Raw genomic sequence first — 14,831 nt, forward strand, 5'->3', positions numbered from 1 at the left:
ATACTATTACTTAAAGTGAAAATATCTTTTCACACGAAGTTCAAAATAATGATGGACGATATTCACACAATCGGTGTAAATAGAAAGGAAAAGCAAAGGTGGGTAGCAGAAACATGTTATTGAATGTAATGTAAACTGAATCATAAACTAGTGAAATCTTCAAATATATGTAAAATACCCATTTTTTATCGTATTTTATAATTGTTAACCTTTCTGTATTTGCAAATGTTTTCTCGTAAAAATTAAAATAAAGTGAATGTCATCGATTCATCAATAGAATTAGACAGAAAAAAAATGTAATGGACTCGATCTTGTTCTTTGGGGTAGGATCCACTTCCATTTTGAGTAATTTGCTGACAGCAGCAGTTGTCAATCTCCTTCTGAGGTCAGTCTGTCAGGATAACGGTCCATTTCGCTCTTGTTGCCCTGCATGTTTCTTACACATTAAACATGCATGAACCATGTATCAGCTGTTCCCATTTTTAGAGAGCGCAACTGAGATCAGCTATATTTTCATTAAGCTAGTAGTTTATTTATTCATTAGGTACATATTTTCGTATAAAATGCATAAATCACAGTACAAAGGGTATAAACGCTTTGCGTTGACGTGGATATGTCTCAAACTTGCTTTTGTAGTAATCATGGCAGAGCTGTGCAGCCAGTGCCTGGTTATAGAGTACATACAGTATCACCAGCCACCAGGTTAATGAACAGCAGCCACAACAAACACTCATGGCAACATAAATCAGAAGCTCAGCCAGGTAATGTGGACAAGAGACCAGCTCAAACCAGCCCCCACATGGCATCTTGTGGGCCAGAGTCTTTACTTTACCTGTATTGCATAGAGAGAATAAAGATTAAATTTTTGTAAAAAATAATAATAATAATAAAAAAAATTATATATAATTTAAACAGACTCCAGTGGCTTCTTACCTGAGTTGTCAGTCCTCATCTTGGCCAGCAGTGAGAGGGACCAGTGCTGGAGGAGTGATGCCCCAATGAAAAGAAGAGTCCCGATTACATGATACCATGTGAGCTGTTTAAAGAGAGGAACAGCCCCTGACATTGCAGAGAGACACAAATAGTAAAGTTCAGGGCAATATCCAGATAAATCTGGGCTTCTATATTAAAATTTTTTTTGTCAATTTAGCATGAATTAGGTTAGGAGTTTGCAATTTAAAGTTGCATTTTAGTAAAAAACTAAACAAAAAACAATATGAAGTTTTGATAGAATCTTAAATAGGAACTTTACATACCTGATTGTGGCAAAGAGGCATTTAAACACAAGACAGTTAGTCCAAGTAGGACATAGTAGCCCAAACCAAATGCGTACTGGACTATATGGATCACACCATTAGAGAATACGCTGACAAACAGGCACTCCAATAGCCGTCTAAAGGAATGGACCCATAGTAGCACTTGTAAAAGCAGAATGGACAAATGTAACTCTGAAAATAACACATAATTAAGCATGTGAATATTCATTGGATGGTAAATGGAAAGTAACAGATCAAATTAAATAGATATTCGTGAGAAATAAATAATAATATTAAAAATATAGGGTCTCCCTTAAAAAGTGTACACAGCTTTCAGAATTTTTCTCTGATTGTATTTAATTTTTTTAATGGCATAGTTGGTTACTACATTATTGCGGTTTTAATATAGTAACATGCTGGTCACCATGTTTTAAAAAAGTAAGATAAAGTGAAAAAAATTGTTGAAGTACCGTTCCAAGCATCTCTTGGTCTGCCAGTCAAACAACAAAGCGCGTCAATCAGCCAATCAGGGAGTGTCTCACTCATGACGACAGAACGTATGGTGAACAGTAGGAGCAGCCCATTCCACATGACAGACACCGCGTAAAAATGAATGAAACACCTAAAGAAAACATAAGAGAAAATGTTTCCTGCACAGTCGTCTTGGCGTGCTCAAACCACGATATCTGGGGAATATACAGAACTTTAATTAATCCAAAATCACCTCTTTGATACGTCAAAAACGAGCTGCCTGCTTGGGCGCTTGATGGGTTCCTTAGTTTTTCCATATCGGATTAAATCCTGAAACACGTCCTCGAGCCTGTTAGGCAGTTTCAACGAAAATTTATAAAGGCAAAAGGCTACTATAAAACATAGTGCTAACAAAAACCATATAATATTAACTATTGCTATTGTATGCATCGCAGCAGCACCATACTTCCGTCCTCTCGTGTAATTGTTCCGAAGGAAACAAATACTTGATATTTTAGGTTCCACTGACAGAAATTTGCTGGTAGACCCCACGCTCTATGGTCAGGTAATGTTCCAGGCCATCTGGCATGATTAACACGCTTAAAAGAAACATTACTGCATAGCTCTCTATACAAAATCTTTTCATATTCTTAAAATATATGAAAATGAATGTTTATTAAAACAAGCTTTCGATGATTATATTCCCCACTGTGGATCAGAAAACTGGAGAAAAAGAATCAGAACATCTTGATACTGATAGTGAAAACATTACATGATACTATAAGTTTATAAACGAGACGGGGTTTAAGACAGGAGTAGGCCTTGATCTAGATAGAATAGTTAATCATGGTTTTAAAAAATGGCTTTCTGAAATACAGCTGTGGAATCAAAGAAAATGAATGCCTGGAAATCTATTTGTAATTATTTCAATGCAAATGAACAAGAACAAGAACAATACTTCATGCAAGAAATAACCTGGACGAAGTCTAGAGCTACTCCAGGGCTAAATTGAGGTTTAAATCAAGAGGCAGGTTTAACTTCTGATTAATGTTGTGTTTCAAAGAAGACATGCATATGTAAAAATCATGGTAGGCCTATCAGTGGCGTATCCAGGACATTTTTACTGGGGTGGCCAAGATGGGACACAAAACTTGAGTGGGGTGGCCATATATAGCCTACTATAAAGTAATGTTATGAAAACCCTTAAACTCTTATGAACAATAGAGGATTTTAATAATAGTAACAAAGTGCAAACTTTATTTTTAAATAATGGTACTATTTCATAAAATGTAAGATACAGTCACAGGCCTATTTAGGAAATGTGTTTACTATAGTCTGTTATTAATTACCGTAGTGGGAATATGATTTAGGCTACTCAATTAACTTGTCCATTAACTTGTCTGAAAATGCACTTGTGTTTATCTGCAAAAAGGTTCACATACACTAGATTGCAGCCTAGGCTACTTTTAATGTAAATATAATGTTAGTCGTTTGTTTTTCAATTCATAACACATGTGGACAATATGGAGTGAGCTGTAGTCTCTGTCTTATATATTCTTAAATTCTGTCTTATATTTTTTATTATTTATTGTTTTAACAATTTTTATATTTATTATGCACTGGCCGTAGAGCATTGCAATTTCATTGTATACTTGATATACATTGACAATAAAGATTCTTACTTAGATTCTTACTTACTTTTTAAAGTCTACATTAGAGACCTGCGCAGGACGGATTTCTCCCTTAATAATTCCTAAAAAGCTGACATCTCAGTTCATCGTGATCTCACAAATCTCTGTTATTATCAATGAAACTGGCTGCATAATGAATCTTTCATAATATATACACTTTGTTTGCTATAATCAGATGATTTGCCAGTAGCCTATGCAGAAATCAGCACTGAACAAAAAGTCCATTTTGAGCGGTGAGGGGATTCTATCTTAAATGTCTCTGATTGGCCACTGCGTTCAAGAAATCAACACATATGTCTGTGATTGGCTACATTGTTGCAAATGCAAACATGTTATACATAGAGACTCTGGCCTGTAAATCGTTTCTATTTTGTCTTAGTTGTTCTTGTTGCTTTTGTGCAACAGATGAATGACAATTTATTTGTTTTTAGATGTTCAGTTTATAGATAATTCTATTTTGCGGGAGTCCCGCGAATCGTTTTACTCTCCCGCAACCAGCACACACGAGTGCATTACCGCCCGTGCCCGCACTCGGCCATCAGATCTATATTCCCGAGCCGCACTCTGCTGCTTTGGGTCCCGACCATACCTCTCAATCGACTGATTCCAGCGATTTTATTGTTGTTGTATTGTTGCAACTGTGTGACCGTCACCGTCCTCTTGTTTCACGGACTAGCAGCAGCAGGTGCACCGTGCAGCGCACGTACTTTCATCTCATAAGTCACCTGACCTGCATGGCCAAACGTCCGCTGAGCAGAAATCAGCTCTCAAAGTCTCAGTTTGACCGTTACTGTGTTAGTTAAAAAATGTAAACTGGCCCTAAATCAGTTGATCAGCTGTCATCATTGATTGGCAACATTTCTCATTTCTTGGGTTGACGAACTTGACCAACTACCTATCAGATCTGGGGTGGCCACAGGGGTGGCCAATGAGCTTTCAGGGGTGGCCCCGGCCACCCCAGGCCACCCCCTAGAATCGCCACTGAGGCCTATATAGATATGCGTATGTATATGTATATTGATCTTAATTGGCATAGTCCAAGCAATCCACGTGTCTTCTCTGAAACACAACATTAATCTGAAGTTTAACCCATCTCCTGTAGGTTTAATTTAAACCTTATGTGGATAACTGGAGCTCTAATATTCCTCTGGGAAATCAGTTTATTAAACTCTGGACTAGACTAAGTCTAGGGCTATTTAAAACCACGACAGAGAAAGCAGATTTCGGTTAATCTGGTTTAAAAGGCTATTTTAGTCTATGTTTACTCTCTGGGTCACCGAATCGGCCCGTACAAATAGGCTACTACAATTTGAAATTCTACATTATGAACACAAGGGGGCAGCAGGCAAAATATATTTTGTCAGTAGGCCCACTCTTAGAAAATAATTGGTTCACTGGATACATTTTTTAGATAATGTTTTTCTATCATCTACTCCCATACATAAAAGCTTTTTAGTCACAATTATGTTTTGATAAGGGAGCAAAATCACTACTAACATATACAAAGACAATCCGACATCTCAAGTAAAATATGTCATTTTCTGAGGACGTATCTAGTGCTTGTGGATGTTTTGTTTTGATTCACAATAGTCTGAGCACATATCTATAGAGGTAAACTGGTAGTTTAAATGCCGGAAATATGTCAGGATGTCTACTACAAAGTATACAACTTCCTTACTTGAGTGAAAGCACAGATACTACTGGTCAAATATTACTTCGTTACAAGTTAAAGTTGTAAAGACTGATTTTTACTTAAGTAAAAGTACAGAAGTACTTGTTTTTAAAAGTACTTAAGTATCAGAAGTAAAAAGTAAATGTCAATGCATTGTTTTATTATTGCTGTATGTAATACTTACAGTACCTTATGCCTCTGAGTCTATGCCTGCCTTCCTACCCTCATATCAATATCAAATTTATTTCTAGAACACAGTTCCAGTAGTGGGATTGAATGTGAGATTGTATAAGTGCACTCAATAACGTCCACAATGGTTTCGGACACCCAAATGGCTGTTCCCTTAAACAGTGCCCTATTCAAAGTTTTTTGGTTTTTAGTATGAATATGTTAGCCTTACTGTTATCTATAAGCTAGTGTGCTCCAAAACAATGACAAAATTCGCATTTCGAAGACCAAACCCAATGTTGAAAATGAAAATCAAGTTGATGTCAGAATCCAATGTCAGATTGACATTAACGTCAATCTGACATTGGATTCTGAATCAACTTTACCAGTTTACCTCCAACGTTGGACAGACGTTGTAGTGTGGTTGAAAATGAAAATCGGGTTGACAACCCGACATCGGGTTCTGACGTCAATCTGATTTCACCCCGACCAAAATGCAATCCCTGCAACCAAAATCATCCCGACTGACGTTACAACTTTCTACTCAAGAGCCTTGACAGAAATGTAGTGGGGTAAAAAGTACGATAGTTGTCTTTCAAATGTAGTGAAGTTAAAGTAAAAAGTTTTCAGAAAAAAATAATACTCAAGTAAAGTACAGATACTCAAAAAGTGTACTTAAGTACATTAAATGTACTTTGTTACTGTCCACCTCTGAAAATAATCTATATCATAGTGCCATAGAAATATGATATGAGTGGTCCAGTGACACAACTTGACAATTGATGTACAATCCCAGTCTTATTTTGTACTTTCATGACCCATCCAATAAATAATAGTATTTGTGATTTTAAAAAAACTGGTCACCAATACTTCATATGTATTACACCTGCAAAAATGTGTGTGTGTGTGTGTGTGTGTATGTATGACTCATTATCTTTTAACTTTAATAGGGTTGTGATTTATAACAGGAAGTAAAGCAATAACCAGACGAGACAATATGCGTTTGTCTGTTTGTTTGCACAGTTTGCCAGCAATGCAAGGAAACCTCATTCCCCACTTGAGCCATTAACTATATGTGTGTTCAGTCAATAAAAGTGTGTGTGTGTGTGTGTGTGTGTGTGTGTGTGTGTGTGTGTGTGTGTGTGTGTGAAAGAGAACAAACCAAAACCTCTGAAATATTTGACGCAGGATGATCATAGAAAAGACCGTGTTTCCTATCTGAGGATGTGTGCAGTGTTTCCTGCCCCCTCCCGACTCTTCCTCACTGTACATAGTGCTGGACCCTATTAAGATCCCTTCTGACACTCGTTGTCTCTTCTCTCCTCTTTACATTCTTCTGTCCCCCTGCCTATCCACTCATGTCATATCACTATGGCACTATGAGATCAGAGATGTCCAAACTCGGTCCTGTAGAGTTTAGCTCCACCTTGCCTCAAACACACCTGCCCGGAAGTTTCTTGTATGCCTAAAAGACCTTGATCAGCTGGTTCAGGTGTGTTTAGTGGAGCTGAACTCTGCAGAACAGTGGCCCTCTATGAGCAGGGTTGGACACCTGCTATAGGTACTTTCTTATAATTTGATAGTAGACATTCTGACATATTAGTAAGCCACCATTTAACTCCATGTCGCCCAGAGGACAGCTTAAGTACATGCACAGTTTACCACAAACACAGAACACATAAAAAACAGGGAAAACAGTGACAGCTTTCTTCTCTTTTTGTGCTGTACAGTCATATTTTTACATTGACACAGACAGTTTCTTAAACTCAGTTATATTATTGACTTTGCTGTTCTGTTTGAAGACATATAAATGAGCCCCCTGTTTTTCACCGCAGTTGCTTTTAGCTTAGTGCCACAGTATACACGCAGCTTTCTCTCCCCGTCACCGGTCTCGAGAACTGGTCTGTACCACGGCGGGAGTTGAACATGGACGATCTTCGTTTTCTATCTTCGATCTTCGATTTCACGTCCTATGACAAATTGCATCCCGTATTGATTCAACACACACAGGTATAACTCTTACTCTGGCATGCACACTCTCCAAAAACTAGCATGTTCACATAGTCGCATGAGCCACATGTTAAACCACTTTCTCTTAATCTCCAAAACCACATTTATATGACATTTCAGAATGCCGCTTTCTCCAAAAACCCTGAATAAGCCATTTTTATTAGAGCACATGAATTTGGTAGGTATTATTGTGCATTTATATGATTCAATAGGGATTTAAAGCGCTATATGGTTAGATTGAGATCTCTTTATTGTCTTGTTCTGGTTGACTGAATATCTTCATTTTTCATGGCTTTCTCTGTGTTTTCTTTTCCAGTAACTAGCGCTGATGACAGAGCAGGAACTGGCACACCTTGACCGGGCCCATTGGGATGTGGTAGGCAATAGAGAATTCAATTATTGCATCATGGTTAAACCCCCCACCACAACATTTTTCAATGTTTTGCTCTTTCTTCTATCTAACAAACCAACACAAAGAGTTCCCTTTGAGGGCTTTTCCATGCCTACTGTTAGCACGAGTCCAAAAGATAGGAAGTGCTTTCTTTTTCCTGATCCCCTGCTCAGAGGGGGAAGTGTTTTTGGTTGCTTCGACACCCAGCAGAAATGACCAGGACAGGAAACATGTGGTGGTTGGAGACTCAAACTCTAACCCTTTTGATCAAACCCCCAAATGAACAACCAAGACCCATAATGCATCAGTTCACAGTCCCTGCAACAACAACAATCAAAAAGAGACTAAATGAGCATGCCAAAGTGTAAAGTTGCTGCTTCTAAAGTATCAGACAAACCAGACATCAGATTTTTTTTTTCAGACAAGGTAATTTCATGCATATACCTATCAGTGAAACCCCTTTTTGGAACCTTTATTTTAAAGAGTGTCTTCATAATTAAGTCTCCCATTACATATGCACAAACTTATCACACCATAAATTGTGTAACCACTGTAAACAACCAACACTTGACCCAAGACTTGATATTGTCCGTCACTTATACGCAACACATGGCCTTAGTGCATTGTTTGCCTGGAGATGTCCTGTGTCATACGGCTTACTGTTACACAACAAAAGGTAACCCCCCTCCTTATCCAGTTTTATCCTTTGGATCCACCCATATCCCACAGGCAGATTCTCTGGGACATTCTATCTCAGCTTGCTGGAAAAACAAGGGAGGTTACCAGTATTCTGCCAGCCTCCTTACCTCCAGAGACGGGGGAACAGAAATACTGTTAATGATTGTCCTGTAACACTTTACAGTACAGGAAACATGGCCACACAGATTGTTTACAGACAATGGAATGGTCAAAGTGTCTTCCTCGGCAAAATTAATCTGCTAGTCGTTTACACATAAGCCAAAATGTAGCATTTCTTTCACTAAATTATTCAGAAGGCGGTCCAGGTGGAGATATTCATTGAGTTATGTATTTAGAAATATACAGAATCTATTCTAATCCTGATTATTAAAAAAAAAATACTCAAAAGGTGCCATTCTGATACAAGAATCAGTTCCTATTACTTCTGTTTGACTGAGATCAGTAAAAAAATGTCAATAAAAAAGGAATTTCTGTCAGAAACCAAAATGGTCTTTGGCCCCTCTACTTTTAAAATACATCTTTTTAACGTCTTTTAATTAAAAAAAAAATGTTTTACTTAAGAATGCTTACTTTTTTAAACTAAAAATCAAACACTTGATTTCATACAAAATCAAAAACTAAGAAAATAGTTAAATTTGTCATAAAAATAACTGTCATATACATTTTCATAAAAAAAATCTGACTTAAAGTGCTAGGGTGATCTCCCGTTACCCCAGATTGGCCTTGCCCAAACCTGGGACAGCATCCCGTCCACCAAGTTTGGTGGTAACTTCTGAGCATCACTCAAAATCCCTTGCACTTGAATAGTTTGTGTTTTTGGTTAAAGAATGTGAATTTAGGATGACATAAATACTTGTCATCCAGAATTAATAGATGTTTTAGCTCTGTGTGTTTTTGATTATATTTGTGTTACGTCAAGTCACCGTTAGAGTGATTATTTCAATTTAAATAGGCTTTATATATCTTTTGCTAGAGTAATGCCTACTACAATCTATTAAATTTGCTCAACTGACTAAACACAATGTTAGCCAATTTATTGGAAGGTTCTGCTAAACAAAGAAAGTTCCTCATGACTATTAGCCTATGTCATGTTAATGCTCAACTCAGCTTAACTTAAAATGGAACCCATGGATCCACAAGTAAAAATCTCTTATTTAGTACAACTTTAGATTTTTTGTGTCCTAAGATGCACATAAGATATGCACAGTTTTAAAAAAATTGGACTGCAAAATAAGTATGTAACTTTCAAGATTAAAATAGAAATTGATCAAATTAAATTAAAAGTATTTCCATATTCCTTTAACACTTTTAAAGAAAACACTTAATTCTCCATTAAAAAAAAAAAAAAAAAAAAATCCATCCAACTTTCTTTGGACCATGATGATTAAACCTTAATTGAGGGGTTAGAACCCTCAACCCACCGTATTCTCACCCCGGCATGAAAGGCATTTGTTTAGAGGAAATTGTGCATTTTCCATATCTTCACTTCTTGATTGAGTTAGGTCCCCTATCGTAATTGATCTCTGATAAAGTGATTTAGACTGTTCTGAAGGTCTATGTTCTTGGGACCTTCGGCCTCTGGAGTCTATGGATATTAAAAGGACGGTCATATATTTGATAAGCACATGTTGCGCGCGCTCCTCCCTCGTCTTCCTCCCAATCAGCGCACTTTAGTCACGCGCACATCTAGCGCACGAACCCATCAGTGAGCGCGCAACAGGTCTCAATCAGGGGGAAAACTCAGAACAGCACAAGGATTTCTTTTCCTTTAAGGATTTTAAAAACCTATCTTAAAGTGCACAACTGTGTCGTATAATCGTGATGAGGAGTTAAGGAGTCTGAATTTTGGTTTCATGCCGGGACGTTCCAGCGTTTCTGTCGGGCGATGGCAAAGACATCTTATGTGCTTTCTCTCGTCGACATCCTCTTAACCATCAACTTGGTTATAGGTATGACATAAACATCTAATTAAATACACAAATGCTCACGTCATCATTACCTTTCTCACCATTACATTCAACTCATTGTTAATTGGCAATTGAACGCACTGTTTGCAGTTGCTGAGTTTCAGCTCATGTAGGCTATAGTATAGGCATAATTATGCATCATAAAATCTCGTATTAAAATGTTAAGTGTAGGCCTACACCTGTTGTTGATTTGAAACAACTGTAGCTATGATTTTTATCATTTTCCCCCGTAATTGTATCTGTAGTAAATAGTAGATATTTTTAGAATAGCCTACTAAAAAAAATTAAATGCTCCTTCTATAGGCCTAAATTGTAAAGTGATTCATACTTTTTATTTATTAAAAAAAAGGTAATTCATAGGCTATATGCTATTTTTTAACTATTCAAAAAATATTTGCGACAGATAAAATTATGGGAATAAGCATCCACAGAATTCCATTAACAAATTTTAACATTTGTTTTATTATTCTAATAGGTTATATACAGTTTTATGTTGCCTTTATGTTGTTTAGTTATAGCTTTATTTTAGTGTTGTGTTTTTCGAATGGTGTTTTGTGTTTGTTTGGGTAACATATGTGCTCTGCCTATTGGTTACAGTTGTAGAAGTCAGTTTAGGTAAAATGTAAGTCATCATGTGGCTTTACATAATTTAATCAATGTTATTGTCAGTACATGTATTATGAATTACTTATGCAGTACTTGAAACATTGTTGCTGTATTGTTGCTTTTTTAAGTAAAGAGCCGGAGCTTAAATCTATACCCCAGATTTAGGAGCTAATATTAGGCTATGTAACAAAAAATAAATGTAAAATAGTAACAGAGTTGTTTCAGTAGCCCTTATAATATGTTTTTTTTATATATATTTTTTTATGAGATCTAGTGAGAGATTTTTGCTTTTAGAAAAGTTAAAAATAAAACTTCCTATTCTTTCTTGCCCTTATCTTGTAATTCCTTCAGTTCACTCTTATTCATCAGATACAATTAAGCCTTTGCCGCCATTGTTGTTTCGAATGTTTTCAGTGTCTGGCCATTTGATGTTAAAACAAACAGTTGAATAAGTAAGTCTCCATGGAGTGCATGTATTTTAGCATGATTGTGTGTGTCCATAAGAGTGTGTGTTCCCAGTTCTAGTTCCTCTGGAGCAGGAATCCCACCTCAGGTTTTGGTGCGTGGGGCCATTTAGCCTGGCCCCGGCCCATCTGCCCAGGCTTCCTGTTTTGACACATCCAGGCCTCTGTGCTGCACTTGCAGCTCCAGTGGAAAAATATCCCAGGGTCCCACATCACACTGCTCTATGCCATTCTGTGCTGTTCTACACGTCTACATCCCTTACTGTATATCCAATGTAAAACCAGGCCAAGCAACGGACAGGCATTCATGGTCCTCACCGCTCTTGTGCTCTCCTGATTGACTATGTGAATCCATGCTTATGCACAGAGACAAGCCGTGGTTTGACTGTTAGTTTGAGTGGCTGACCAGCACAATTTATTCTTTGACTGCACTTTTTTCAGACATATATTTTTTGTGGTTTGTTGATAATGAAGCTGCAGATTTAGCCTGATGGTCGAGCTAAAGCTGTCAAAATGGCTCACACAGTCACTTTATGTGTGTTACAAGCATAAAGATAAAAAGAGAAAAGGGAGTCGCTTTTAGATGAAGATGGAGATTAAGTTTGTTAATAAACTAAATTGTTCTGGGATTAATATTAACCATGTTAAAAGCACTAGGGAGATCCTAGGAAGGGTGCATGTTGTGCTCCTCTTAAAGTTTATTTAGTCTTGATGTTAATGTGATGTATTATAGCCATATTCTCAGTGGTTTATTGCTCTGAGGATGGCGGTCCTAGTGTCCAGTGTTTAGTTTTAATGTGAAATATTGTTATATGTTGTCTAGATTAAAATTTACACTGGATGTTTTGTGTCTTTCTTGGTTTAAGTTGGTTTAATAAAATAAAATAAGATAAACAGCAGAAATCTGGTAAAATTTGTTTCTTTATTGCACTTCGTATATTTTTCATGAGTAAAAAAACATTTCATCCAAACTAAAGTTATTTGCATTAGTAATAAATTAGACCAGTCAGTGTAAGAGTAAATGAATATCTTATTCACTAAAGTCCTGATTTAAATCACCCAGTGATTTTAATTGTACGCGAGTATATGCATGTGATTATCAGCAGCTTATTCTTAAACAAAGCATTCTGGATGTATTTTTTCTTTTTCTTGTAGCGATAGAGCTCAAGTTTGAGCCGGATCCTCCAACCTTAAACGTCACTGAGAAAACTCTCAAAATCAATGCTTCAAATACACTGGAGATCACGTGCAGGTAAGCGTTGCTTCTGGAGAAGAGCAGTTCTGTCTGTACTTTTTTCTCATAAGCTGGGAAACTTTTGTTAACTATTTGATATTTGATGGTAAAAACAAAAAGTAAAGAATGTCATTTTTGTTAGAATACATTTCTGACAATAGTCTTTTCTACCTCTTACACAGGGGGCGGCAGATCCTGGAGTGGTCTACACCTCACAACCGATCCCGTTCTGAAAGCCGGCTCACCACATCAGACTGTAGTGGCGATGGACTATTCTGTAGCACTTTAACGCTATCCAAAGCAGTAGCCAATGAGACGGGAGAGTACCGCTGCTTCTATAAAAGCCTGCCTATAGAAGATGGGAAGACTTCTGTAGCTGTATATGTCTTCATACAAGGTATGATTTTCGTGTGTAATCTCGTTGGACAAATTTTCAACAAAAGATGAGCACATTTTTCACAGTGTTCCCACTCTCTCTCACACTGTCTTCCAGAGAGAATGGGAGAGAAAGTGGGAATGTTACAAAAATGTGTTCAACGCATACTTCCTTTGTTGTTTTCAGGATAACCTTCTGACCTCCTCATTCTTCATAACCTTTTCACTCTAGTGGCACCACCACATTTTACTTCCCCTTTTGACCTGTAAACTGTTTGTCCAGACAGACAAAATATATAGGAATTGGTTTGTTTTAAGTTGCTTGTTTTTAAGTGTTGGTTAGTGTAACTGTGGTTGTGTGCGAACTTGCACTGCATTTCATACCTATTCACATATGATAATCAGGTTTCATAACTGTTTGTTAGTAGTGTCATATCTCTTATACTATCAAAAGAGTGTATTTAGTATAGAGATATGTCAAATTATACTAGATTATGGCAACTTCATCTTTTCTGCGTGTGGTTTGTAAATATCTGGTTGTTGGTTAAGTATAAATACCAGACATGCCTATGTTTTTAGATTATCGGACGCCATTTGTCCGAATGGCTCAAGATATTGATGTGGTGTTCATTCGGGAGGGAGAACAAGTGGTCATTCCCTGTCTGGTCTCTGTGGAGAACCTAAATGTCACACTGTATACAGTGAGTATTTCAACACACACATACCCTACACTGTAAAAAAGTGGGGAGCTCTTTCCATTTGATATAACCCTAGATTTTGTTTTGTCGGTGTAATTTAATGTATTTAGGATGATTCAGTAATGTTAAATAATATTTGTTAAAAACTTAAAAACCATTTAGATGTTGTTATGTTGTGTACATAACTTTGAGTGAGTTCAGCAAAGATCATCCATATCACACAAACTACATTATTGTTCACAAGTTTGGGTTCTGTAAGATGTTTTAATGTTTTTGAAAGAAGTCTCTTATGCTGCAAGGCTGCATTTATTTGATACAATAAGCAGTAATATTGTGAAATAATAATACAATTTAAAATAACTGTTTTCTATTTTAATAAATTTTAAAATGTAATTTATTCCTGTGATGGCAAAGCTGAATTAGAATCATTACTCTAGTCTTCAGTGTCACATGATCCTTCAGGAATCATTCTAATATGCTGATTTGCTGCTCAAGAAACTCAATTATAATCAATGTTGAAAACTGTTGTGCTGCTTAATATGTTTGTGGAAACCATGATGCAACGGTGCCAAGGTTTTGCGTCCTTACTGAAGCCAGGGTAGTCTAGCAACTCTCCGTTGACTTTCGGAGCTGTAAAAACCTAAATTGGGTCAGGCCAATCACATCGTGTATAGAGGAGGTGGGGCGGGCTTAACATAATGACGACAGAGTTGCGACGGTTCCCTGCTACTTGAAAACAAAGAATGGCTGCTGCTGGCGAACAGTCTTTCGAATCGGCTTTGGCCGCGACTCTGGAGGACTTGGAGTAAAGTTTTTTCTTTGAGAAAAGAGCAAAGAACGGCACTTAAGTCATTCTTAAAAAAGGAAGATGTGTTCGTAGTTTTGCCAGCCAGATTCAAAAGTTGAATCTATCAACTAACGTTAGCTCCGCTGTTGGGAAAACGCTCTGGTTGGTTGAAGCGCTGTCCTATTGCGTGCAGAGTGAATTTGAAAGACAGCCGTTTATCCCACCCCTCGGATTGAGCCGTGTCTATGGTGAATGGCCAGACATAACATCTTGATGTAGGTCTGGCTTGCCAGGCTAGAATAAAAGTACTTTTTTCCTTAAAAAAGAATCTTACTGACCCCA

General features: G+C 37.2%; 2 protein-coding genes across 4 annotated transcripts in view; one reads left to right on the plus strand and one right to left on the minus strand.

Moving 5' to 3' along the window:
- Nucleotides 1–44: 44 nt before the first annotated feature.
- srd5a3 (steroid 5 alpha-reductase 3) lies at nt 45–4,134 on the minus strand. 2 transcript variants are annotated; one of them, XM_081378303.1, is made up of 5 exons: nt 1,981–2,218; nt 1,727–1,878; nt 1,257–1,448; nt 934–1,059; nt 45–832 (listed from the first exon to the last, which is right to left on the minus strand). In XM_081378303.1, exons 1-5 carry the CDS (start codon nt 2,175–2,177, stop codon nt 573–575), a joined length of 927 nt encoding a protein of 308 aa, XP_081234429.1. In that variant the 5' UTR covers nt 2,178–2,218; the 3' UTR covers nt 45–572. The 2 variants fall into 2 exon arrangements, with proteins under 2 accessions (XP_081234429.1, XP_081234430.1); XM_081378304.1 differs by lacking the exon at nt 1,981–2,218 and adding an exon at nt 4,008–4,134 and having other exon boundaries at nt 515–832.
- Nucleotides 4,135–10,038: 5,904 nt separating this feature from the next.
- Nucleotides 10,039–14,831, plus strand: part of kdr (kinase insert domain receptor (a type III receptor tyrosine kinase)) — a 35,499-nt gene continuing 30,706 nt past the window's right edge. For both annotated transcript variants that reach the window (XM_081379602.1, XM_081379603.1), the window contains exons 1-4: nt 10,039–10,307; nt 12,551–12,647; nt 12,812–13,026; nt 13,584–13,705. In XM_081379602.1, coding sequence (XP_081235728.1) covers nt 10,244–10,307; nt 12,551–12,647; nt 12,812–13,026; nt 13,584–13,705 — 498 coding nt within the window. In that variant the 5' untranslated portion in view covers nt 10,039–10,243. The remainder of the gene's footprint in view (nt 10,308–12,550; nt 12,648–12,811; nt 13,027–13,583; nt 13,706–14,831) is intronic.

Source organism: Scardinius erythrophthalmus (assembly GCF_964197995.2).
Source record: "Scardinius erythrophthalmus genome assembly, chromosome: 11".
Lineage (NCBI taxonomy): Eukaryota > Metazoa > Chordata > Actinopteri > Cypriniformes > Leuciscidae > Scardinius > Scardinius erythrophthalmus.

Coding starts and splice junctions, on each gene's coding strand:
- srd5a3 (XM_081378303.1), bottom strand. CDS start 2,177: ATGCATACAATAGCAATAGTTAATATTATATGGTTTTTGTTAGCACTA. Junction 1,449..1,726: donor ACCAAGAGATGCTTGGAACG/GTACTTCAACAA, acceptor TGTTATTTTCAG/AGTTACATTTGTCCATTCTG. Junction 833..933: donor GATGAGGACTGACAACTCAG/GTAAGAAGCCAC, acceptor TATGCAATACAG/GTAAAGTAAAGACTCTGGCC.